This window comes from Pan troglodytes, chromosome 10, assembly GCF_028858775.2.
Source record: "Pan troglodytes isolate AG18354 chromosome 10, NHGRI_mPanTro3-v2.0_pri, whole genome shotgun sequence".
NCBI classification, from domain to species: Eukaryota; Metazoa; Chordata; class Mammalia; order Primates; family Hominidae; genus Pan; species Pan troglodytes.
In genome coordinates this window covers 19,278,946-19,306,381 of record NC_072408.2, presented here as the reverse complement: position 1 = coordinate 19,306,381, position 27,436 = coordinate 19,278,946, and the positions used below count along the sequence as shown (strand labels likewise).

Genomic DNA, 27,436 nt, shown 5'->3' with positions numbered 1-27,436 from the left:
TGAACTCTGCCCAGCTCTCGCCATGGTAGTGTGAGAGCAGCCTCAGGCAATACATTTTAAAAATTGAAGTGGCTGAATTCCAGTAAAACTTTATTACAGAAACAGGCAGCAGGCCAGATTTAACTTGTGGGCCATAACCCCCATCAGTGGGCTAACTCTGATGGAGAGAAAAGAAGGCACTTGGTAAACTATGCAACTCTGGTTGAGGAAGAGAAGTTCACAGAGAACACTGCGAAGTAGCAACCAGAGAGGTAAGAGGAAAAGCGGGAGAGAATAGAGGCACGAAGACAGAGATTAGGTTGTTTCAAAAATGAACTCTGTTGAATGAGTAAGGGGAGGTCTAAAATAGCATACACTGGATTTTTGGGTAAAGTGGTTATTAACCCTGAAGAGAGTAATTCCAGGGAAGTAATGGTGAAATGCAGAATGCAGTACATTAAAACGTGAATGGAAAAAAGGAAACGACAGTGACATATATAGACATCTCTTTTGAGAAGTTTGGCTTCTCATTTCACACAGAATAAAAACCTAGTTCTTATAATGGCCTACTGGGTCCTACATGACCTATACCCCACATTTCATAACCCCTTCTTCACTCTCACTCCCCACCACTCAGTTTTCTTCTCTAACCTCAGCTTTTACTCTTATCTCTCTTGCTTTCTTCATGACAGCCACACTGGCCTCATTGCTGGTTTCAGCTAGGCCGGGTACTCCCGCTTCATGACTGTTGAACTGCTTGTTTACTCTGCTTGGAGTGTTCTTGCATATATTTGCGTGGATACCGTTCATGTCCAAGTCTTTGCTTAATTGTTTCCTTCATAGTGACACCTGGTCTATGCTATTTAAAATTCAAATTATGCTGCCATTCTATCCAGCATGCCAGTGCCCCTTATCTGTACTTTTTCTTTTCTTTTTCCCATAGCACTTTCACCTCTTTATGTATTATGTAATTTATACACTCTACTATTTATGTCGCTTCCTTCCTTATTATATTTGTTGCTTATTGTCTGTCTGTTGGAATATAAACTCCATGTGAAGCAACAATTTTTTTTCTGTTTTCTTCATTGACTTATCTTATGTGCCTTAGAATAACACTTAGTCTGTGGTAGACACTCAAGAAATTATTGTTAAATAAATGAATGAAGAAACAAGGCAAGGCTTGGAAAAACACATACGCTGTTTTACCCAACAGCTTTGTGACCTTGGGAAAATTATTTAACCTTTTTTTTTTTTTTTTTAACAGTCCAGAAGTCTTTTATTTTTTTAACACCTATTATGCCATAAATTCATAGGGAATAGGTTCCAGCAGCTCAGGCTCCTTCCCACTGGTTCTCACAAAATATGCTTCTCTGGGTGGAGCAGGCTGGCGCTTCAGTTGAACCCAGGTACCTTTCTCTTTGGCTTCTTTCTTTTTCTGATCATTTTCCTTCTTTTTCTGATAACTTTCCATTTTCTGATAGCTTCCTTTAGGAAGCTATCTCGGCTCTTAGCGTGCTTAACGTGCTGAATATGCACATTAATTCTGTTGGCAAGAATCTTGCCCTTAACTTGTTTGTTTACAACAATGCCAACAGCATGCTGGGTAACATTGTAGACCCTTCCAGTTTTGCAGTGGTAACACTTGTGGGGCATTCCTTTTGAACAGTACCCATTCCCTTGATGTCTACAATATCACCTTTCTTACAGATTTGCATATAGGTGGCCAAAGGAACAACTCCATGTTTTCTAAAAGGCCTAGAGAACATGTATCGGGTACCTCTCCTCTTTCCCTTTGTGTTCATCATTTTGGCAAATTACTGGAAAATGGCAGTTCTGGCTGAAAGACTTTTTGTTTGTTTGTTTGTTTGAGACAGAGTCTTACACTGTCACCCAGGCTGGAGTAAAGTGGCGTGATCTTGGCTCACTGCAACATCCGCCTCCCAGGTTCAAGTGATTCTCCTGTCTCAGCCTCCTGAGTAGCTGGGATTACAGGCGTGCATCCGGTGCCTGGCTAATTTTTGTGTTTTTAGTGGAGACGGGATTTCACCATGTTGGCCAGGCTGGTCTTGAACTCCTGACCTCAGGTGATCCACCAGCCTTGGCCTCCCAAAATGCTGGGATTACAGGCATGAGCCACTACGCCTGGCCTAACCTTTCAGATCCTCAGTGCACTCGCCTATAAAATAGAGATAATTTTGTGGATTAAATAACATTTAGTATGATATGTAATATATTGGAGGTCCTAAATAAATTTTTCTTTTCCTTTCCTTGTCTCAAATTTTATTTTCTTACTTTCAAAATCATAGCTACAAGGCTCTCCTTGTCACTCAGTGCTTCTTTCTGGCTTTTTTCCCTCTTTTTAAGAGATCAGGTCTTACTGTGTTGCCCAGGTTAGACTTGAACTCCTGGGCTCAAGCAGTCCTCCCACCTCAATCTCCCGAGTTGCTGGAACTACAAGCACATGCCACTGCGCTAGGCTCTATTGCTTGTTTCTTTGTTTCTTTATATATTATTGTAATGAGTGTTTATTTATCAAGCACCTATTACATGCTGCGCATTATTTCAGCCGTTGGAAAACATAGCAGTGAATGAAATTCAGTGGAATAGATAATAAACTAAATAAATTATGTCAGGGGTTAGGTGGCAATAAGTATAATGAAGAAATATAAAGAGCAAGAAAGGGTGATGGTGGCAGGTACTGCAGTGTTAACTGGGGTGATTAGGGAAGTTCTTACTGAAAAAATGACATTTATGTCAAGAACTGAAGGAAGTGAGGAAATGAGCTATGCGGATATCTGGGAGAAGACCTATCAAGCAAAAGGGGATAGTAAATGCAAAAGGTCTTGGGGGAACATGTCCGACATGTTAGAGGAACACCTAGGAAGCTAGTGTTGCTGGAATGAAGTGAATAAAGAAATTAGATCAGAGAGGAAATGGGAAGCCAGATTGTGTAATCCTTTATTCAGTACTGAAGTGGCCTCTGTGGCATCTTTGTGCAAATTGGAAAAAGATGTTTCCTCTGAGCAGATTTAGCCCTACAGGTGTATGGTGTGGCTAAGTGTGGACTGGATTTCAGTTCCTACTCAATGCCCCTGGCACAGAGCACAAATGGTACAGTCATACATGATGGGCTTGGCCTTTTAGTTTATTCTATTCTCAAACAAGAGCAACACCTTTGTCTAAGCTACCAGTGAACACATATGCCTTCAGAAGAGAACTGAAAAGCTTCCTCCTACGTACATCTCATCCTCCAGCTTCTCTGATGTCTCCATTGTGGGAATGCGAGACTCAAGACAACCAGATGAGGTCGTTGTTAAAGCACCATTCTAAAGGAAATGTGAGAGAGGTGGTTAGAGTTTAATAAATTTGATAGGGTGGATTTAGGCTTTTAAAATGGCATATTCTTTGTCATTTTAAACACTTACTGACTTGAAAATAGGTCAAAATATTAGCTGCCTTTTAGAAACAACCAGTTAATTTGTAATTTTTAATATATTTGAGTAGACTTTTTGGAGCAGGTATTTATTTGGAGCCACATATGCCTTTCTCTTAATCTGCATTTCTAGAACAAGATCCACAACTAATTGTGGAATCTTATTGAAGGTTAAAATTTTGCTTGGAAAAGAGAGTACGCAGCAAAATATCCTAGGAGCCAAATATATATTTGATTAATTGCTTCCCAGGCAAGAAAATATGGGAACTAAAACTCTGGGATCTTTCTTCTAAGGTCTTTTAAACAGAAGGGGGTCTTGCTGGGTTGTTCAGGCTGGTCTTGAACTCCCAGCCTCAAGTGATCCTACTGCCTCAGCCTCCCAAAGGGCTAGTATTACAGGCATGAGCCACTGTGCCCAGCCAATTTAGAACCTTTAAAAATTTTTTTCTTGCTTTACTAAGAAAGTAGTACTGCCAAAATATAATTCTTTTAAAATAAAAATGATAGTGGGAGACTTTTTAGCTATTCTGTGTGATGTGTTTTTACTACTCGAAGTATGGACTCCACAAAAATTGCTAAAAGTTGTTAAATCAATGTATTAGTATGATGGACTCCAGAAATGGAGATTTGTAGTAGGATCATTGGGATAACTTTCTAAATCTTCCAAGCTGAGTGTGGGTTTTTAACTAATGAAGAACTTAAAGCAGAATTGCAGTTTTGTAGATACCAAGTTTCTTTGTGAGTACTGATTTCCTTTGGGATTTAAGCCGGTATTCATTTGAGTGTAAATGTAAAATAAGCTGAGAGACCACAAACAATGGAGCTGTGAAGAATGGGGAATAGGAGGAAATAAAGCAAGGAGTCGTGGCTTGGTTATTTATGTTTTATATTCCTGAGAAGGACAAAATTCTCCTGTATTTAGGTGATGTCTAAGCACTAAGAAAATAGAGTATAATTATGAAATGTATACAGATATTTTAATGAAGATTTAAAAAATGGCATTAGACTTTGAAGTTGTTGGTAGTCTCTCAGAAGTCATTCTTGGCCAGGCATGGTGGCTCACATCTGCAAACCCAGCACTTTGGGAGGCTGAGGTGGGTGGATCACGAGGTCAGGAGTTCGAGACCAGCCTGACCAGCATGGTGAAACCCTGTCTCTACTAAAAATAAAAAAATTAGCTGGGCATGGTGGTGGGCACCTGTAATCCCAGCTACTTGGGAGGCTGAGGCAGGAGAATTGCTTGAACCTGGGAGGTGGAGGCTGCAGTGAGCCGAGATCGCACCACTGCATTAGTTCATTTTCATGCGGTTGATAAAGACATATTGGAAACTGGGAACAAAAAGAGGTTTAATTTACAGTTCCACATGGCTGGGGAGGCCTCAGAATTGTAGTGGGAGGCAAAAGGGACTTCTTTCCTGGCGGTGGCAAGAGACAGATGAGAAAGAAGCAAAAGTGGAAACCCCTTCAGATCTCGTGAGACTTATTCACTATTATGAGAACAGCACAGGAAAGACCGGCCCCCATGATTCAATTACCCGCCCCTGGGTCCCTCCCACAACACATGGGAATTGTGGGAGTACAATTCAAGTTGAGATTTGGGTGGGGACACAGCCAAACCATATCATAAAGCATCTATTATTATTTTTGTAATTTTTACCTGCTCTCTTTCCATGCCGTCCTCACATACACAACAGAATAGTATCTGCAATCCATTAAGGTTTCAGTGCCTGTTAATACCAAGTTTATTACTGCTACTACTGGTAATAAATAATTATTTTAAATTTATGGGTGGGCACAGTGGCTCTGCCTGTATTCCCAGCAGTTTGGGAGGCCAAGGTGGGAGGATTGCTTGAGCCCAGGAGTTCGAGACCAGCCTGGGCAACATGGCGAGACCCCATCTCTATTAATTTTTTATAAATAATTTTTAAGTTATTAAAAACATATTAAAAATTTACATTTATATAGTGCCTTACAGTTTTTAAAGTATTTTCATATACGTTGTAAAATTCTTGTAGCAACTCAGTGAGAGGGACAAGATGACTATGACTTTTATTTTACCACTGAGTAAACTTTGGCCTAGAGAGGCTCAGTGACTTAAGATCAAATGAGAAGGCTGAGACTAAAAATAAGCCTTCTTTTTTTTTTTTTTCTTTAGATGGGTCTTGCCCTGTCAAGTGTAAAATCAGTCTAGAAGTTTCTGCTTTAATTTATAAAAGCCCAGGCTTCCTGCCACCCACCAGACAGAATAGGTTAAGGGTTATTCACTTGGTAGACCAGAATTTTGTATATCAAATACCTGATGGAAATGAAGTTTTCTGTGATATCTCTGTGGACAAGATGGAGAAAAACAGGGTAGGTGGCTATGTCATTAGGTAAATTCATAACTGATTTGGTAACCAGAGAGCTGATTAGTGTTACTCTGAAGAGAGTTTTTGAGGGCATGCCAAAGAATTTTGTCCTCAGCCTTAGCTCTTCAACATCTATGTCTGTTTTGTATGAAATACATACAACAGGCTGATCAAATCATTGAATGATAGAGGATGTAGGGTAACTAGATTTCAGATTTTCTCTTTTCTTCCTTTTAAGCTCCTACAACTTTCCTGCTCTTCAGTCAAAAGAGTGCCATCAACCGCATGGTGATTGATGAACAACAGAGCCCCGACATCATCCTTCCCATCCACAGCCTTCGGAATGTCCGGGCCATTGACTATGACCCACTGGACAAGCAACTCTATTGGATTGACTCACGACAAAACATGATCCGAAAGGCACAAGAAGATGGCAGCCAGGTAATTGAGAGCTTGGTTCAAAATTCATTTCTCCTGACTAATAACTGGACTCACCAACCATTCTGTTTCACTTAAGTCTTGACTCTGCTTAAGTGTGTGTGTATGTGTGTATGAAACTGAAATTCTGGACCTAGTAGCTTATTTTTTCCTTCTGACAATATTTTGAGTAAGCAATTGTTTGATGATGATATTATGATGAAAATTGTTAGGCGTACTTAAGCTGTTGTATTGGTAATGGCTTTGTGACTGCCCCCTACGTTTCTTTATGAAGTCTTTTTCCTTACGTTTCTATTGTATGGAGTATTAGAAGCCTTGAAATAGGCCTTGGTTCTGATTCCAGCTCTATCCCTCACTTAGGATTCTTAGGAACTTTTTTAGCTGAAAAGAATGCAGAGCACATAGCTCTTATGTGTTATGTAACAGGAACTCAATAAATAACGGTTACATTACTAATTAACTATTATTTAAAAGGTTCAGAGGATGTGAAACATATAACACAATCTCAGTAGGGTTAAAAACATCTAACATGTGCCGGGCGCGGTGGCTCACGCCTGTAATCCCAGCACTTTGGGAGGCCGAGGCGGGCGGATCACGAGGTCAGGAGATCGAGACCATCCTGGCTAACAAGGTGAAACCCCGTCTCTACTAAAAATACAAAAAATTAGCCGGGCGTGGTAGCGGGCGCCTGTAGTCCCAGCTACTAGGGAGGCTGAGGCAGGAGAATGGCGTGAACCCGGGAGGCGGAGCTTGCAGTGAGCCGAGATCGCGCCACTGCACTCCAGCCTGGGCGACAGAGCGAGACTCGGTCTCAAAAAAAAAAAAAAAAAAAAAAAACATCTAACATGTTATTAATCCAGTGGGTTTTTTTGGTCATAATTATTTGGTGACCGTGGGATGGGAATGAGGATATTATCAATAAATCTTACCCATTTACATGCCAATTATGGATTTACACATCACTATCGATACTTCTTTGCTTGCTTTCTGTGGCCAAGCCCTGTCAGACTGGGATTATAATACTGTAAATAATTACTTGTTGTCATCCTCATAGCAGTGATCGTAAGTTGTATCTTGAATGTATTAAAATTTAGGGAAGTTAGAGTACCGTTTTTCACTATGTCTCATCTTAAAATAAAGAGCAAGGAGGTAATATATTTAGGGCTGCTGAGAGATCATTTAGGGTATAGTAATAGCTGTGTATTCCAGACACACTTCCCACCATATAGGCCAGGACTGATGGGCTGATAACTAATAGATAGAAATTAAGGAATATGTTACTTCAGAGATACCAGTAAGATACAGTTCAGATGGCACAAATGGACAAAGCCTCTCTTTTTGCTTGACTTTATTTTAAAAAAATTGCATGTGTAGACTTGAGGATCAGAAAAGGAGATGACTTGATTTGTAGCCTTTACTAGTTGCTGTTATCTCTAGAGCAGGGTTTCTCAAGCACTGTGGTCGTTTTGGGCTGGATTAATTGTTTGTTGTGGGGGGCTGCTCTGAATATTGTAGGATGTTTAACAGCATCCCTGGTCTCTGCCTGCTAGTTACCAGTTGTATTCCCACAGTCGTGACAGTAAAAAATGTCTTCATACATTGCCAAATGCCCATGGCGGGGCAATATTGCCTCTAGTTGCAATCCACTGCTTTAGAGATATTTCTAGGGTGTGGTTTTAGCCACAGTTGTCTCCAGTTTAGAGAAGATAGTTGCCACCTTCTCACTCCCATCTCTTAATCAAGGCATTATCAGGTTCTTGGAGCAACTAATCTGACCTCAGCTCTTTTTTTCAGCAGCAGGATAACCCAAGGAACATTTGAGATGTGTATTAACAAAGAAGCACATTACCCATAAAAAAAGGTATCAGTAAGAAATACTCCTTAAGACTTGAGAGAGCCTTCTCAGCTGTGTGCCCATGTAGGTGTAAGCATTGTGACTGATTGCCTCAGGGTTATCTGCCCCTGGAGTTTAATTTTCTTTGTATTTCTTTTTGTCCCTAGGGCTTTACTGTGGTTGTGAGCTCAGTTCCGAGTCAGAACCTGGAAATACAACCCTATGACCTCAGCATTGATATTTACAGCCGCTACGTCTACTGGACTTGTGAGGCTACCAATGTCATTAATGTGACAAGATTAGATGGGAGATCAGTTGGAGTGGTGCTAAAAGGCGAGCAGGACAGACCTCGAGCCATTGTGGTAAACCCAGAGAAAGGGTATGTTACTAAAGTGGCGTTCAGATACTGTGGCTTCTGAGACTCTCCTCACCCTTCTTTTTCAGCCTGTTATTTATTTACCTTTAAGTGTCCTGTGCTCCAGCAAACAATTCAATATTCTCTATCAGTTTGTTTCTGCATTGTCTTAACAGTTGTCTTACACTTTCTCTGATTTCACTGCCCAGGCTTTCTTTCCTGGGCCACTAGTGCTTTAATTCTAAGTCTTAACCACACCTCCAGGACCATTTCAACTGCCACGTCCTCCAGGAAGTTTTCCTTGATCTACCTTATCCCAGCCAGATGTGATTTTTGCCCCCTCCTGAATACTCAGTACTCTGTATCTGTGCCTAAGTTATACTTAGTCCTTTCCAATTTACCTTACTTTTAATTATTTTTTAGTCTTGTATTTACCACTAGACATCAGTTTTCTTTATGATGAGAACTAGTATGCTTTCTTTCATTTAATAAAGAGCTTTGCATTTAATAAATACTCAATACTCAGTTGTATCTGAGTCAATGATAAGGTATTCAGCAAGTAAAGTAGCTTACTTCAAAAGAGAGGAAAAGGATGAAATCTAGAAGCTAAATATAAGAAGTGATTTATATGTAACTTCTTTTTAGTTATTAAATAGATTAATTAGAAAGAATTTAAAATTTTGTGTTAAGGTCTCTCTAGTCACTGAGCTTTAATTTATCATATTATTCTGAAAACATGTGTGCCTATGTCTAACACTATTCTGTTAATCTATGAAAACTCCCTAATAACTTCTGTGTACCTTTGTTGCTACTATTAAAAGTAGTAAAATTGTCCCATGACCTTTTAAAAATGTAAATATATAAATAGATATGTATATATTTATAAAAGGATTTTATATATACACATATTTATATAAAAGAGGATTTATATATATACACATATATATTTATATAAAAGAGGATATATATATATATATATATATATTTGGATACAAGGTTTGGCTCGATCACCCAGGCTAGAGTGCAGTGACATAATCTAAGCTCACTGCAACCTCTGCCTCCTGGGCTCAAGTGATCCTCCCACCTCAGCCTTCCAGCTAGCTGGGACTACAGGCACACGCCACCATGCCTGGCTAATTTTTGGGGTATTTTTTGTAGAAATGGGGTTTTGCCATGTTGCCCAAGCTGGTCTCTCACTCATAAGCTTAAGCAATACCCCTGCCTCGGTCTCCCAAAGTGCTGAGATTACAGGCATGAGCCACTGTGCCTGGTCAAAAAATACGTATTTTAAAACGTTTAAAAACAATACTTAAAAATACTTTACCTCCATTTGTCTTAATAAGAATATTCTCATTTTATGTGGTTTCTTACTCCAGTAACTTATTTTTTTCCTCCCTTCCCTCTAGGTATATGTATTTTACCAATCTTCAGGAAAGGTCTCCTAAAATTGAACGGGCTGCTTTGGATGGGACAGAACGGGAGGTCCTCTTTTTCAGTGGCTTAAGTAAACCAATTGCTTTAGCCCTTGATAGCAGGCTGGGCAAGCTCTTTTGGGCTGATTCAGATCTCCGGCGAATTGAAAGCAGTGATCTCTCAGGTACCCAAGAAATATGTTTCCTTATTTTAATTTGAGTTTTTAAGATGATTCATCTATTGTGTTTTTCTTGCATCATATTGTTTTTGGCACATTTCTTGGCAGTTTTATTCATTAAATGTAGTCAGCATCAAGTTGGTTGGTGAAGAGCTTTTTCTTCAACCGTCAACATGATTACTCCTCTGTTATGTAACTACCTGCCAGTTTTCTTGATCTTGGTTCTGTAAATAATATATTTCTTTTTTTTTTGAGACGGAGTCTTGCTTTATCGCCCAGGCTGGAATGCAGTTCCCGGGTTCACGCCATTCTCCTGCCTCAGCCTCCCGAGTATCTGGGACTACAGGCACCCGCCGCTGCGCCCAGCTAATTTTTTGTATTTTTAGTAGAGACGGGGTTTCACTGTGTTAGCCAGGATGGTCTCGATCTCCTGACCTTGTGATCTGCCCGCCTCGGCCTCCCAAAGTGCTGGGATTACAGGCATAAGCCACCGCGCCCAGCGTAAATAATACATTTCTAATGCATCGTTTCCTAACTCTTCTGCTCTAGTTTATGTTCTTGTCGTCTGTGGCCAAATCCTAGCCTCTGGTTGATCTCCCTGCCAATTTTTCTCCATGAAAGTTTACACATGGCTCCTAAATTTTCTGAAGCATGGTTTTAATGTCACTGCTTTACTTAAAAAATCTTCAGGGTAGTTACATAACCTGTAGGAAAAAAGTCTGGTTGTACTCTTAAGTTGGTATAAGTTAGTATTCACCTTTCAGAACCTCATCGTGGCATTTATCTTTCTGGTATTTTAACCAAATTAAATTATTTGTTCGTCTTAAGATATACTTTTACTTTCACATTTCTCTGCAATCTTATGTCTGTAATTATAATTACCTCCTCTGTCCCCAATTTCTGATGTCCATATAGTCTGTGTTGGCCTCCCTAGTGATCAGGTAAATGAAATTAAAATATACTATTTGTGTCTGTCAGCATGGTAAAAATATGTTAACGTTGATTATTGCCTAGCATTGGCCAGTATGGTAGAAAATGACATGCCCTCATGTGCTTTGGTGGAAGTGGAAATTGTTAGAGCCTTTTTGGAGGACAATTTGCCAGTAATAATCAAAATTTAAAATATGCATTCCCTTTGATCTGGTGATTTCCTTTGTAGATAGCTGTCTTAGAGAAATACCGATGTAAGTGTATAAGGGTATTTGCTGAGCATTATTTGTGATAGTCCTTCATGGAGAAATACATTCTATCAGTGTATGGAATATTACAGTCATTCAAAAGAATAAGGTAGATCTGTGTGCACTGACATGAATGATTTTTAAAAAATTTCAGAAAAATTCTTAAGATCTAGTTTTGTTTAAAATTTGAAACCGTATAGTATATACACTGTGTATACACAGTGTATGTATATATACCGTTAAGAAATGTGGGAACTCAGGCCAGGTGTGGTGGCTCATGCTTGTAATCTCAGCACTTTGAGAGGCTGAAGAGGGTGGATCACCTGAGGTCAGGAGTTTGAGACCAGCCTGGCCAACATGGCAAAATGCTGTCTCTACTAAAAATACAGAAAATAGCCAAGCATGGTGGTGGGCGCCCGTAATCTCAGCTATTCGGGAGGCTGAGGCAGGAGAATCGCTTGAACACGGGAGGCGGTGGTTGCAGTGAGTCAAGACGGCGCCACTGCACTCCAGCCTGGGTTATGGAACGAGAACGAGACTCCGTCTCAAAAAAAAAGAAAAGAAAAGAAAAAAGAAATGTGGGATCTCAGATCTCAGATCTTCAGATCTCAGGTTCTTCAACAAAGAGAAAGAGAGAGAGAAAGAGAGAAGGGGGAGGGAGGGAGGGAGGGGAGAGAGGAGAGGGGAAAAGAAAGAAACAGGCATACATGTCAGTATTTTCCTCAAGAAATAAGCAAATATATCTCAAGTCTGGAGCATTAGCATACTAAAATGTTGAGACTGCTTACTCCTGTATCATGTACATTTTTGTATGTTTGAATACATTTATAATTATTTTAATCTTTTTTTCACATTTTTTTTTAATGTCTTCAGGTTCAAATGCCTCCCTTCCATTATGTATTCTCTGATTCCAGACAGTTAGGCACACACTTATGCATGTATAGTTACACGCCTGGTATAGTATATTCTTTCCCTCATCTGATCTCCTCTGTCTCTTATATCACCTCTAATTTTTTTTTTCTGGGTACCTAATGCATTTATATCTTTCGAATAATTGTTTTTTCCAAAATTCACCTTCTGTTGCAATCTGAATGTATTAGGTTGGTGCAAAAGTAATTGCAGTTTTTTTTTTAATTATAAGTTTTAGGGTACATATGCACAATGTGCAGGTTTGATACATAGGTATACATGTGCCGTGTTGGTTTGCTGCACCCATTAACTAGTAATTTACATTAGGTATTTCTCCTAATGCTATCCCTCCCCTAGCCCCCCACCCCCCGACAGGCCCCAGTGTGTGATGTTCCCCACCCTGTGTCCAAGTGATCTCATTGTTTAATTCCCACCTGTGAGTGAGAACATGTGGTGTTTGGTTTTCTGTCCTTGTGATAGTTTGCTGAGAATGATGGTTTCCAGCTTCATCCATGTCCCTGCAAAGGACATGAACTTATCCTTTTTTATGGTTGCATAGTATTCCATGGATATCACCTCTAATTTGTACATTAGTTACTTACGTCAATATTTTAAACTATCTTTTGTTTTTATTTTTGTTTGAGAAAGGGTTTTGCCCTGTCACCCAGGCTAGAGTACAGTGGTGTGATTATAGCTTGCTGCAGCCTCAAACTCCCTAGCTCAAACAGTCCTCCTGCCTCAGCTTCCTGAGTAGCTAGGACTACGGGCACACACCACCACACCCGGCTAATTTTATTTTTGTAGAGATGGGGGTCTTGCTGTGTTGCTGAGGCTAGTCTCAAACTCCTGGGCTCAAGTGATCCCCCTGCCTTGGCCTCCCAAAGTTCTGGGATTACAGGCGTGAGCCACCATGCCTGGCAGGCAGGTCTGTGATAAAGCTCTTCATGAAAATGTTTCATTCATTACAATTAATTTTGTCCCACTGCTGCAATGAGCCATGATCATGATTGCACCACTGCACTCCAGCCTGGCCAATAAAGCCGAGACCCTGTCTCAAAAAATAACCCAAAACTGGTAACTTGAAAGTTTATTGTTGTATAGGAATTCTTTATACATTCTAGATATGAATCCTTTGTCAAGATATATACTGCATAAATCTCCCAGTTTGTGATTTACCTTTTTTATTCTCCCAGTAGTATCTTTAGATGAAAAGAAAGGTCCTAATTTTAATGTAGTACAGTTTATTAATTTTCTTTTTATGGTTAACATCTCTTACGTTGTTTAAGAAATCTTCATGGGAGTTGAGGGATGAGAAATTACTTAATGCGTACAACGTACACTATGGTTTTACACTAAAAGCTCACACTTCACACTTGTACACATCATAGATACATAGTATATATCCATGTTAAAAAAACTTGTACCACATAAATGTATAGCAATAAGAAAAAAGAAATGTTTGTCTTCTGCAAAGGTACAAAAAGATACTTTAGTTTTTTCCCTAAAATTTCTTCATTTAACTTTTCTTATTGAGATCTGTAATCCATCTGGAATTGATTTTGGTGTGTAGTGTGAGGCAGGGGTTAAAATGCATTTTTTTCCACATTACTGTTGGATTCAGCATCATTTACTGGAAAGACTGTCCTTTCCCTACTACTCTGTAGTATCACCTTGGTCATAAATGAGGTGACTGTATTTGTGTGTGTTTGTTTCTAGACTCTGATGTTCCCAAGGGGAACAAGGGGTCATTTTACCTTTACTTATATTATACTGTCAATTATTATAACTGCAATAGATTCATCTGTGTCTTCAGTATTTTTTCAGGATTACCTTGGCTATTGTTAACTACTGCAATTTCCATGTACATTGTAGAATCAGCTTGTGAGTTTCCCCTTCCAAAAAAAATCACATACTAAGATGTTCATTGGGTTTGCATTAAATTGATAGTTTAGAGAGAATTATTATCTTTATAATACTAATCTTCTAAACCATGATCATGGTAAATCTCCCTGTTTATTTAGATCTTTAATTTCTCTTAATGTTTTATAATTTTCAGCATAGAGGTCTTGCCTATCTTTCATTAGAGTTGTTATTCCTTCTTATTTGGTGCTTTTAAATGCTAGTGGTAAAGACTATTCTAAACTTAATGTTTTATTTTCTAATTGTGCCTGGAATATGGAAATACAATTTCTTTTTTTCTCCTTCTAGCATATTAGCTTGTACCACAGCACCATGCTGAGTATACTTATCTTTAGGATTTTTTATGTTATAGAATCATGTTTCTTCAAATAATGAGAGTTGTGTTTTTTTCTTTCCTTATGCTGGCTGGGGTCCCCCAGTACAGTGTTGAATAGGATGATAATAGAATCCTTTTTTGTTGTTGTTGTTTTCTAGGTCTTGGAGAAGCATTCATTACTTTTGTGATTAAGTATTCTTTGCTAAGGTTTTTCTGTAGATAACCTTTGTCAAATTAAGGAATTTACTTACTTTCCCCAGTTTACTGGGATAAATAAAATCTAGCATGATATATTATTCTTTTTTTTATTGCTGGATTTGATTTGCTAATGTTGTGAGATTTTTTTTAATCTACGCTCATGAGAAGGATTACCTTGTAATTTTCTTTTCTTGTCAGGTATTTGTTGGTGTTTTGCCATCAAGGCTTTGTTGGCCACATAAAAAGAAATGCTTGTTCTTTTTCTATTCTCTGAAAAAGGTTACTGTCAAGTTGATTTTTTTTTCTTATGTATTCACAGATAATTATGCTTTCATCCTGGGACCTTTTTCTATTTCGTATTTGTAGCCACCCACATAGCCTTTTATAGCGAATTGCATCCAGTGCATGCTTAGTTTGTTGAATAAATAAGCATATCTTTTCCTTGTTGGTTCCAGTAGCTTACTTATTTTTCACCAGCATCAAAGTAGATCAGGTCCTTACCATATCTGGGGTCCTGCAGTGACACTATTGACTTCCTTTTTTACCCAGTTGTCTACCTCAGACCATCCTTTCATTACTGCCAGCTAATCTTTAAAAATCATTCTTCTTTATTGTTTAATTTTAATTTTCATTAAAGTAATACATGTAAATATTATGGATATCAAACTGTTCTACCTGGCTTGTAACAAAAAACAAGCCTACTGCTCTACTCTGCTGCTCTCAGTTCCCATGCTTAGAAGCATTCACAACTATTTTCACTTATTTTAAAATAAACTTGCTTAAAAATGCTATTTCTTGATTTTTCACTTTTAGACGTTAAACATTGACTTCCTTTGGAAGATAAAGATTTTGCTATCTTAAACCATATGTCCCCAAAATACACGTGTGAATTTTCTTTCCATCCTCCCCAGCATAGTTATGAACTTTCCAGAATTCGAGGCACAAGTTTGCAGGTAGAAAGGACCCACCTGTGACTAATGCCATAATTTTTTAAGTCTAGACTTAATTACTTATTATTTATGGCTATGAACATATTACTATTAGGTACATTTCTTTCTAAAACTTTTTTCCTCCCTGCAGTTAATATTTGTGTAATGTAAATATTGTTTCAATAAATGGATATGCATCAAGCAGTCCATCTATTTGTCTTCATAATTAAAATCACATCTCTGGGTTTTTTCATCATCTTGCTGCAGTCTGGATTTGCTTGGTTTCTAGGCTAACTTCATTTCTCCATTGTCCTGGGAGTGTACAGATGCTGAACCTGCTGTTTCCTGGACTCCATTTCTTCTGGTTTTCTTAATAGAGACCATTTTCTAGCAGCTTCTTGAAAGGGGCTCATCATAAAAGGTTAAAATTCTTGATCTTGTTTGAATTTTTTTTCCTCCTCACACTTGGTTGATAATTTGCTTTCATGTTTTATAGCTGTTTTCTCTCAGAATTTCGAAAATAGAACTCCATTGTCTTTGAGCATCTTCTGTCATTGGGAAGTTTGATGTGACTGTGATTTCAGTCTTTGTATGCTATCCTTTTCCTTTTTCCTCCAGAAGCTTTTAACATGTTCTTTCCCCTCAATGTCCTAGAATTTGATACTGTGCCTTTGTTTGATTCCTCCCTTCTTTCCTTTTTTCTTTCTCTCCACTCTCCCTCCCCCAGCCCTTTCCTCTTCCCCTTTCTCATCATTCCCCTTCTCCTTCCCCTTCTTTCCCTTCTTCCGTTCTAGTCCTTTTCCCCTTGAGCTTGGGGAAAGCATTCAATACTTTGTGATTAAGTATTCTTTGCTAAGGTTTTTCTGTAGATAACCTTTGTCAAATTAAGGAACTTAACTTCTTTTCTCAGTTTGCTGGAATAAATAAAATTTAGCATGGTACATTCTTTTTATTTATTGCTGGATTTGATATGCTAATGTTTTGTTTTAAGATTTTTTTTTTTAATTGGCCAGGTGCAGTGGCTCACGCCTGTAATCCCAGCACTTTTGGAGGCTGAGGCGGGCAGATCATGAGGTCAGGAGTTCAAGGCCAGCCTGGCCACCATGGTGAAACCCCATATCTACTAAAAATACAAAAATTAGCCTGGCATGGTGACGGGTGCGAGTAATCCCAGCTACTCAGGAGTCTGAGGCAGGAGAATCACTTGAAACCGGAAGGCGAAGGTTGCAGTGAGGCGAGATTGAGCCACTGCACTCTAGCCTGGGCGAAAGAGCAAAACTCCGTCTCAAAAAAAAAAAGAGATTTTTAAAATCTATGCTCGTGCTTTCCCTTCCCCTTCCCTTCCTTCTCATTGAACTGGTTACTAGGTTGATCCTTTCTGTCTAGAAGTCTACACCTTAAATTCTGGAATGTTTTCTTGTGTTGTTTCTTTGATAATTTATTTTTCATTTTCCTATTTTGGAGCTTTTTATTTTTATGCTGGACCTTCTTGACTGTAGCTGTATTTTTCTCACCTATTATCCATCTCTTTGTGTTTTTGTTATACTTTCTGAGGAGAGCTTCTCAAATTTGTCTCCCAACCCTCTTGTTGCATTTTTCTTTGAAATTTTTGGATATCATGTTTTTAATTTCCAAGGGCTCTTTTTTGTTCTCCAAATGCTCTGCCCTTCTGAAGACAGCCTATTCTTTAGGTGTTTTTTTTTTAATTGATATTTATTTGTTTTCTTCTGCTTTTGTGTCTTTTTCTCCAAGTTCCTTTGTTGTGTTTGTCTTGGGCTTCAAATTTAAAGATAGAGGTTTTCTTTAAATATTTGGTGATCCTTAGCTGTTTGTATTTAGTATGAGGCTTAAAAATACTGAGAACATTGCTGTGTAACTTCTTACACATATTTTCAATTAGTACTCCTCTTTCAGCCCCAGCCACATAACTCCTACCTTTGTTCCATTCTAAAATACCTGGTGCTTCCACTTGCTGAGCTAATTGATTTCATTGTTAGCTTCACTGGCTGTAGGCATTTAGCTTTCTCTGGGCTACTGTGTCATTATCCCTGGTCTATCTATTCTCCAACTTCCAAAATTTATATCACTTTCCTGCTCTCTCCTGTTCTTCTGCCTTCTTTGTCCTTATGGGTTTATACCTTAAAAATTATTTTCTTTTCTTTCTTTCTTTCTTTTTTTTTTTCCTGAGACAGGGTCTCGCTCTGTCACCCAGGCTGCAGTGCAGTGTGAACTTGGCTCACTACAGCCTTGACCTCCCTGGCTCAAGGAATTCTCCCATCTCAGCCTCCTGAGTACCTGGACTACAGGCGCATGCCACCATGCCTGGCTAATTTTTATATTTTTTGTAGAGATGGCATTTTGCCATGTTGCCCAGGCTGATCTCGAACTCCTAGGCTCACGTGATCCTCCTGCCTCAGCCTCCCAGATTACTGAGATTACAGGTGTGTGCCACTGCACCCAGCCTAAAATTTTTTAAATCACCACATTAGTAGAGTTTTAGGAGAGAATATATAAGTAAACTTGTGCTTAGCCTGCCATCTGAATGTTGACTCAGGCAATGCCTTCCCATCTGGAATATCTCCCCACTTTTCTTCATTTATTAAAAAGTTGGCATTTTGCTTGCCTCTTTCCTGAAACTTTCCTTGATACTTCCAAAATATCAGCTAATGTCTTTGTTTGACTGAACTCATGACTTAGGAACCATGAACTTTCTATAAATATTTGAAGGACTGTTATGAAAAAGAAGGAATGAGTATATTTTTTCTTTTTGAGTGAGGGAGAAACTGAATAAAGCAGGGTGGGGGGTATGAACACAGATTTTAGCCCACCGTATAAAAGAACTTTCTCACTGTGCAACAATAGCAGAAGTTGCCTCCTCAGAGTCTGGATGACTCTATGTCTGAGATGATTAGAAATAATTCTTACCTTGGGGTGAGTCAGTCATTTTTTCTAATTGTGTTCTGAGAAGCCAGGTGGGGTGAGAGTGAAGCTGTTCTTCATAAATGCCTCAAGTATACTCAGAACTCTGGGTCCACCACCACTGCTCCTCCAGAGAAGTGCCATTTTTATCTGTTGTATATATAAGTTAGGGTTTTTCAAACTACTGTTCCAAGTTCTTTTCTACATTTCTATGAACTAGAATATTTACTGCACATTGGGCACTTACTTGCTCTTGATTGCATATTAATATCTAGTTTATTAGCTGTTTTCTAGTGTATGTCTTACCATGATTTTTAAGTTTTGTGGTAGAGATCTTGTTTTTTTTTTCTTTTCTATACCTGTAGAATCTAACTGGTATTCAGTAAATAATTACCAAAAGTATAACTTGACCCACGTGAGTCATTTCTGTTGAATTTTCTCCTTTTCCAAGGTGCTAACCGGATAGTATTAGAAGACTCCAATATCTTGCAGCCTGTGGGACTTACTGTGTTTGAAAACTGGCTCTATTGGATTGATAAACAGCAGCAAATGATTGAAAAAATTGACATGACAGGTCGAGAGGGTAGAACCAAAGTCCAAGCTCGAATTGCCCAGCTTAGTGACATTCATGCAGTAAAGGAGCTGAACCTTCAAGAATACAGTAAGTGTTAATTGGATAAAGCTAATTGGAGGAATCATGTGTTATAATAAATTAATATGTACTTTTGTGGATTTTTAAACTCTGTTTCCTTGAAGACTTTCATGCACTTTTAGTTTTGCCATTTTTTTTGAACTCTCCATGCTTTTTTTTTTTTTTTTTTGGGAGACGGAGTCTCACTCTGTCACCCAGGCTGGATTGCAGTGTCACGATCTTGGCTCCTGCAGCCTCTGCCTCCCGGGTTCAAGTGATTCTCATGCCTCAGCCTCCAGAGTAGCTGGGATTACAGGTGCATGCCACCATGCCTCGCTGATTTTTTTTTTTTAATTTTTAGTAGAAGCAGGGTTTCACCATGTTGTCCAGGCTGATCTCGAACTCCTGACTTCAAGTGATCTGCCCACCTTGGCCTCCCAAAGTGCTGGGATTACAGGTGTGATCCACCACACCCAGCCTCTTCATGCTTTTAAAGCCTTATGTCAACCTTACCCGGGAGCTTTTCCAAATTAAACATAATCTCATAAACCAGAAATGGGGGAAAGGCATGGGTCTTGCCTGTTAAAAAAGAATATTTCCTGGTACAACAATGACTGCTTATCATGCCTTGTTTTTCTCCCCTTCAATTCCTTTGAGAATACTGATAACATAAAGCATCTATTTCTTTTCTTCCCTCTGTATACTGCCCCCATAGCTTGAAAAAAAGTAAAAATTATGTAATGATGAATATAGTTATAATGGGTTAATCTTATTCTTAATGCAAAACACACTAAAAATTAGTGTGTAAACATAGAGAAGACTCTGTTTAATCAGTAGGTGCTTGGTTTTTTTTCCCCCCTTTTGGATAAATATTTCAATTCCCAGCTTAGAAAAATAGCCATCTCCATGAGCCCCAGGAAAAAAGAAAAGTAGCCAGAAATATTTTCTTATTTTTTTTTGAAAATGGCTAGTCATCTTGGCCTAGTTCTTAATTCATATCTGTCATCAAAATTACCCTAATAATAGAGAGGAATAAATGAGTTTATATATGCAAAACTTTTTTAAAAAGTGCCTTCCTTAGCAGTCACTACTGTCGATCTTACATGATGGTACCAGGGATGCCAATGTTAAATTGAGTACGAGAGAGACAATTATTGAAATTCTGTAACTTCTCAGCTCAGTGCTTTTAAATTGAATTTAAGCATGAAAGGAGAATGAAGAAACAGGAGTAGCCCTGTACAAGTGTTCATTATGTTGGTACAGTTCATGAATTTAGAAGTAAAGTTACAAGTATTTGAGAATTAGAAAGTTAAAAATTGTTGTCATTTTATGGTATGACTTGTAGCTCAGGCTGAACATTTAATAGAAATATGATAATGATATCATACCTAAGTTATTTATTTAGTCGATATATGAATATTTTATTACAGAAAATCTCAAGATTTTCAGAATTTCAAGGGAGAGGTTTTATTTAATAACTATTTAAATATGGTTGTATATTAGGTAAATCATTTTTTCAAATTTCTAATATTAAAGAGAATGGGATTTTTATCAAAAATATCATGGAATTAAAGGTTGAGAAACACTGCTACATAGGCTGTATATTCTATATAATGTATGATGTCTGTTTTGGACAGTATGCTCATTTGTAGATAGCTGACTCCCTCAGTCTCAACACAAACTGAAGCAGAACCAATGTTATTGTGGAAGAGAGTCAAATAATAAATGGTGGCTTATATTAGATGTTTATATTTTGTGACGACAGATGTCAAGTTGCTTTTAATACAGGCTAAACAGAAAATTCCAAACAATGATTCTTTAAAAATACAACTTGTGAAACAGACTTTGAAAAGTTGCCTAGTGGTTTCTTTACTTAGCCCATGTATGAGGAAGTTAGACATTTATAGTATTACAAGTTACCTTTTGCAGTTGACCAAATAATTTTGTTTCTGAATTGTTCTGTTACATGTGCCTTTTAAGTTTTTTTCTTCTAATAACTCTTTAATTCTCAATGGATTCCTCATTAAGATACACTTTTTGACTGAAATTGTCTTTCAGAAATATGGATTTTCTGAGTTAAAAATCTTAATATAGGAGAATTCTTATATTTTAAATAGAATAATACTCAAGTTTCAGCATTCTCCCTAGCAATTTTTTGTTGTTGTTTTTTGTAGAGATGGAGTCTTGCTCTGCCGCCCAGGCTGGAGTGCAGTGGCACTATCTTGGCTCACTGTAACCTCCGCCTCCCAGGTTCAAGCAATTCTTATGCCTCAGCCTCCCGAGTAGCTGGGATTACAGGTGCATGCCACCACACCCAGCTAATTTCTTTTGTATTTTAGTAGAGACGGGATTTCACTGTGTTGCCCAGGCTGGTCTTGAACTCCTGAGTTCGGGCAATCCACCTGCCTCAGCCTCCCAAAGTGCTAGGATTACAGGCGTGAGCCACCGCACCCGGCCTGTCCCTAGCAATTTTTTAGTTTCAGTAAACATTTCTTCATATTTACAAAAATTAAGATGAGCTTTACCATTACCTTAAAATATTTTATATATAAATATATAAAGACAGTGGTTAGATAGAAGTAGTTTCTTGTAGGTTGTGTAGAGATTGAGTGAAGAATCATATTGTGTGGAAATAAAAGTCCAAGCTGGACCAGCCTGACCACCATGGTGAAATTCCATCTTTACTAAAAACGGAAAAATTGGCCAGGCATGGCGGCAGTCACCTGCAATCCCAGCTACTCGGGAGGCTGAGGCAGGAGAAGCACTTGAACCTGGGAAGCAGAGTTTGCAGTGAGCCAAGATCACACCACTGTACTCCAGCCTGAGCTACAGAGCAAGACTCTGTCTCAAAATAATAATAATAATAATAATGATAATAAAAGTTTAAAAAGTCCATAATAATAATAATAAAAGTAAAAAAAAAGAGTCCAAGCTGATTATACATTTGATTTTCATAAATAGTTTTGACAGGGTTGTCCCTTTTTCTCTTCTCCTCTCCCACTTCTCTCCCCCTCCACTCCCCCTCCTCTCCCCATCCTCTCCCCATCCTCACCTCTTCTCTTTGCAGGACAGCACCCTTGTGCTCAGGATAATGGTGGCTGTTCACATATTTGTCTTGTAAAGGGGGATGGTACTACAAGGTGTTCTTGCCCCATGCACCTGGTTCTACTTCAAGATGAGCTATCATGTGGAGGTAAATATGTTGTAATTTTCTTGTGCAACCCTAAATGCAAACATATTCCATATCTTAAGCCTCGACTTCTATGACTAGGCATTGAAATTGCTCTGTCTACTAACTTAATTGGTTGCGTGTATTCCATTCATTTGTATTGTACTAGACTTTTCTGTTATTCTTCTCTGCCACCCTGCCCAGCCTCATAATCATCATTTTACTCTGTTTCTTTGACTTTTTTACACTCCACGTGTGAGATCATGTAGTATTTGTGTTTCTATGCCTAGCTTATTTCACTTAACAGGATGTCTTCCAGGTTCATCTGTGTTGTTGCAAATGACAGGATTTCCTACTTTTTTTTGACTGAATAGTATTTCACTGCGTATATATTACCACACTTTTCAGCCTGTGAATGAGTATGCTTCCTAATACTAAAGTAGCCTCCCCCCTCTCCCAAAAGGTAACAAAATGAATTAATTCTACCTCCTGTAATCTCTCTCCACTAAATTGTAGATTCTCTAAGTTGATGTGTCATTGTTGGGAATGTGTCTGATGGAAAGAATATTCTTTTGTTCAAATCCATCAGCAAATTCCCATTGCTTCTTTATCTAGTAAAAAATGATTTTTTAAAAGATATCACTGAGTATAGTGATACTGTTGTAGTAAAATTGGTTTAATCACTTAGCAGGTATAACAAATAGATACATTCCATTGTTAAATTATAGTATGGTGATATCAGGCACCATAATAGTATTCATACCCTTAATTCAGATATCCTCCTTTTGGGGATAATTCTAAGTTAATTCAACTGAAGGAAAAAGACTACATCATACTATTATCTACAGTGGCAGAAATTTTTAAATGAATTTCTAATGGTGTGAAAATTACTAAGTAAAATAACTGAGTTTATACAGCTATTAAATGTTATAATCATGAAGTTGATGTAAAAATGTTGCCAAAATGACAAGTACATAAAATATATATTTCTGTAAACAAATATTGAAAGAGAATATGTATTCAACATATAAAAATTGTTGATCGGGTGGGTGGGATTAAAAGCAAATTTTATTCTTCGAACTATAAGTTTTTTAAAAAATAAATAATGCATGTGTTCAGTAGCAGCTATGGGCACTGTGCTTGGACCGTAGGGGATTTGAAGATCTTTGAGATAGCATACAGCGTAGTCAGGGAAATCAGATATGTACAAAAAGTTAAGCTCTGGTACTTGAAATTTTTAAAAATAGGGATTGCACAATAATGTGAATGTACTTAATGTCATTGAGCTATGCACTTTAAAGTGGTTAAATTGGTCAATTTTATGGTTACTTTACCCTCCCCCCACCAAAAAAAAATAGCATGTGTTTCCCTATCAGGGTGCTAGAGTGTTACTTTAAGTGAGGCAAATGCTAGAAAAATTTCTCTTTATGTTAATGATAACATGGATAAAACTGAGTCAAGGATCTCATCTTGCAGTTTGAAAATATCTTTTAAAGGGCCTTTTTTCTAGCTTGCACGTTTAGCAATTATTTTTAATGTATGTATTAAAACGAGTTTTGACAGATGTATACAACTGTGTATTAGGCCATTCTTGCATTGCTATAAAGAAATACCTGAGGCTGGGTAACTTATAAAGAAAAAGTTTAATTGGCTCATGGTTCTGCCGGCTGTATTGTTCAGCTTCTGGATAGGCCTCAGGAAACTTTGATGGCGGGGGTGAAGAGTGAGCAGGCAGGTCACATGGCAAAAGAGGGAGCAAGAGAGAGAGAGTAGGCTAGAGGGAGTGCCACACACTTTTAAACAACCAGCTCTCCCAAGAATTCATTTACTATCAGGAGGATAGCACCAAGGCATGAGGGATCTACCCCCATGATCCAAATACTTCCCACCAGGCCTCACTTCCAACATTGGGGATTACATTTCAGCATGAGATTTGGAGGGACAGATATCCAAACTATATCACATGGTTTGCATGACATGCAGTTCAAAGTAGTGTCCTTTGTTTTATGTTTATTAGTTTCTTTCTATCCCCAACCAAATTCAAACTGCTTTAAGGACGTGGATATATTTTATCTACTTTAATTCTCCATACAATATAGATAGTATAGTGCTGAATACATAATAGGCTCTTATTAAATAATCCCTAAAATTCCCCATGTAAAATGTTCACCTGTAATCTGCAATATTCTCTGTTGTAAAGTTACAGGGTTTTCTGACCTATGGTCATATCATAAGGTTATGGGTTCTCTAGATAATTCACTAACAGACAAGTGTAAATAACTACTGTACAATTTACCTGTCAGTCATTCTTTCAGGTAAAAATGACATTCCATTTTGAGTTGGATTTACAACTCAAGACAAATGCTTTCCCATTAGAAACTACCACGCTTAGGTTTGCAACATGAGCTTTATGCATAATTGCCATTTGATTGATCAGACTATTAAAGAGGCATACACTGGGTTGATTTTAATATAATTTTTTATTGATTCATCAATAACATTCTTAAGTGAAATTGGTCTTTTTGTGTGTTTGTTTAAACTGTGCACGTGTGGCTGTGTATAGTACAGTGATTACTAATGAAGTTTGTTGTCATTTGCCTGAGTCTGCTAAAGTACCAAGTTTTATTCACTATTTCTTTTGTAGCATCAGTGCAAACATAGCCAAAAAAAAGCAATGACATCTTAATGTTATTATAAAAATAGTTTTTACCTAGTGGGTCCCCTGAAAGAGGTCTCAGGAACGCCTAAGGGTTCATGGACTATCCTTTGAGAAGCTTAGAGCTAGAAAACTTTTGAGTGCTAGGCTAACTTTAAAGTCTTTGGTAATTATACTGATTATTCCTAGGTTTTGTGTGAGACTGTAACAGATTGCAAATATTATAATCCTGTTTTGGATTACAATATATGAAAAAACTTTTGCCTTATAGTTTTGCGGGCAAAAGTTTATAGTGAATGTAAAGGAAGTAATGTGAAAACCTTTATTTCTTCTTTGAATAGATGAGATAGTTATAAATCATATTTATTATAAAGTATTTTGTGTATGTTAATTATTAAATGAGCTTCACTCAGGTATGTGTTTGTACTTCTGTGTGACCATGATTGTGTTTTTGTCACTCCCCTTCTCCTTGTTCATTTGAAGAACCTCCAACATGTTCTCCTCAGCAGTTTACTTGTTTCACGGGGGAAATTGACTGTATCCCTGTGGCTTGGCGGTGTGATGGGTTTACTGAATGTGAAGACCACAGTGATGAACTCAATTGTCCTGTATGCTCAGAGTCCCAGTTCCAGTGTGCCAGTGGGCAGTGTATTGATGGTGCCCTCCGATGCAATGGAGATGCAAACTGCCAGGACAAATCAGATGAGAAGAACTGTGAAGGTATCCAGAATTCTTCAGTGCCTCAGCATGCAATCCTTTTTTCCCATTCAGTTGTTTAAACTTCAGTATTACTTGGCTTAGTGTCAGTTGGGGTTTTTCAAGTACATATGACTGTATCACTTCTGATCATAGTGCCATGTTCCATATTATTGTTTTAATTCACTTCATATGCATAAGATTTATACAAATTAATAAGCTTTGAAAATTGAGAAATGAAACTAAAATATATTAGGCCTTCAGTATATAAAAATAGTCCCTGTTTCCAATGAGCTCTGAATTAGTGGATTTATTAATTACGCTCTAACATATTTTATATTCTTCACTTTCCCTTACTAACTTTTCCCATGGTAAAAACAACCCAGCCAAGTTCTCTAGAATTCTTTAGTGAAAGAGGGAATTTAATGTAAAGAATAAGCCGGGTGTGGTGGCTCACGCCTGTAATCCCAGCACTTTGGGAGGCCGAGGTGGGCGGATCACGAGGTCAGGAGATAGAGACCATCCTGGCTAACACGGTGAAACCCCATCTCTACTAAAAATACAAAAAATTAGCCGGGCCTGGTGGCAGACGCCTGTAGTCCCAGCTACTTGGGAGGCTGAGGCAGGAGAATGGCGTGAACCTGGGAAGCAGAGCTTGCAGTGAGCCAATATCGCGCCACTGCACTCCAGCCTGGGCGACAGAGCAAGACTCTGTCTCAAAAAAAAAAAAAAAAAAATGTTAGGAAATTTCCTGCTGGATTTTTTTCTCCTACTCTTTTTTCTCTCTCTCAACCAATGGAACTCCAGAGAATAATATTTAAGTTATAGCTAAAAGTCTAATTTGTTTTTCATTTGTGTTCAGAAGGCACCTTTTGATTCTTGCCAGAGTTTGACTTTACATGATATTAAAAATAAGAAAACTATTTATGTTTTTTTTCCAGTGCTTTGTTTAATTGATCAGTTCCGCTGTGCCAATGGTCAGTGCATTGGAAAGCACAAGAAGTGTGATCATAATGTGGATTGCAGTGACAAGTCAGATGAACTGGATTGTTGTAAGTAGGACTGAGATCTATAAATTACTCTTAACAGAGAATTTAAACAATTTTTTTCTTATGTGTGAGGTTTACTTATCGAGATTTCCTTTCTAAGTAATAAGTATTAATATTAAGCTAATTATTTGTGCGAAGGTTTTTTTATGTTTTGCTTTCAGTAATTCTTTTAACATAGCAGTTTTCTTTTGCACAGAAATCTTCACAGAAACATTTAGTAAAGCACTAGAAAAGAGTAAATATTATTTTACTATAACCAAAGTTACAAAATTCTCAAATCATTTAGATACATAGAAATCAGCCGGGCATGGTGGCTCACACCTGTAATCCCAGCACTTTGGGAGGCCAAGGTGGGCGGATCACTTGAGGTCAGGAGTTCGAGACCAGCCTGGCCAACATGGTGAAACCCTATCTGTACTAAAAATGCAAAAATTAGCCAGGCGTGGTGGTGCATGCCTGTAATCCCAGCTACTGGGAGGCTGAAGCAGGACAATCATTTGAACCCAGGAGGCGGAGGTTGCATTGAGCCGAGATCACACCATTGCACTCTAGCCTAGGCGACAGAGCAAGACTCCGTCTCAAAAAAAAAAAAGAAAAGAATTCAATTGGTCTGAATTCAATTCAGAACTTAAGCAATCCACCCACTTTGGCCTCACAAAGTGCTGGAATTACAGGTCTTCATCTTCAAAATGAAGAGAATGATGCTTAGCCTGATGCCTATAAGAAAATTAAATGATTTAACATATATATCATTTAGCCTAAAAAACACATAGCCTGGCTCATAGTAGATACATTGATTATGGAGTACAAGTGCTGTAATAGAAATCTACACAGGTGGCAGTAGAAATGAGAGAGTAGTCAGCTTTTTAGGGACAAAGATGGACTCGA

At 38.1% G+C, this 27,436-nt stretch overlaps 1 protein-coding gene across 5 annotated transcripts in view; it reads left to right on the top strand.

Moving 5' to 3' along the window:
- The window catches only part of LRP6 (LDL receptor related protein 6), a 150,027-nt gene that overhangs the window by 108,788 nt on the left and 13,803 nt on the right, over window positions 1-27,436 (top strand). For all 5 annotated transcript variants that reach the window (XR_673283.5, XM_024347693.3, XM_009424870.5 and 2 more), the window contains 7 exons: window positions 5,999-6,201; window positions 8,200-8,411; window positions 9,794-9,984; window positions 18,799-19,008; window positions 22,046-22,171; window positions 25,287-25,523; window positions 26,441-26,551. Coding sequence is in view for 4 of the 5 variants with exons in the window: in XM_024347693.3 (XP_024203461.1) it covers window positions 5,999-6,201; window positions 8,200-8,411; window positions 9,794-9,984; window positions 18,799-19,008; window positions 22,046-22,171; window positions 25,287-25,523; window positions 26,441-26,551 (1,290 nt within the window). In the remaining variant the exon portion in view is untranslated. The remainder of the gene's footprint in view (window positions 1-5,998; window positions 6,202-8,199; window positions 8,412-9,793; window positions 9,985-18,798; window positions 19,009-22,045; window positions 22,172-25,286; window positions 25,524-26,440; window positions 26,552-27,436) is intronic.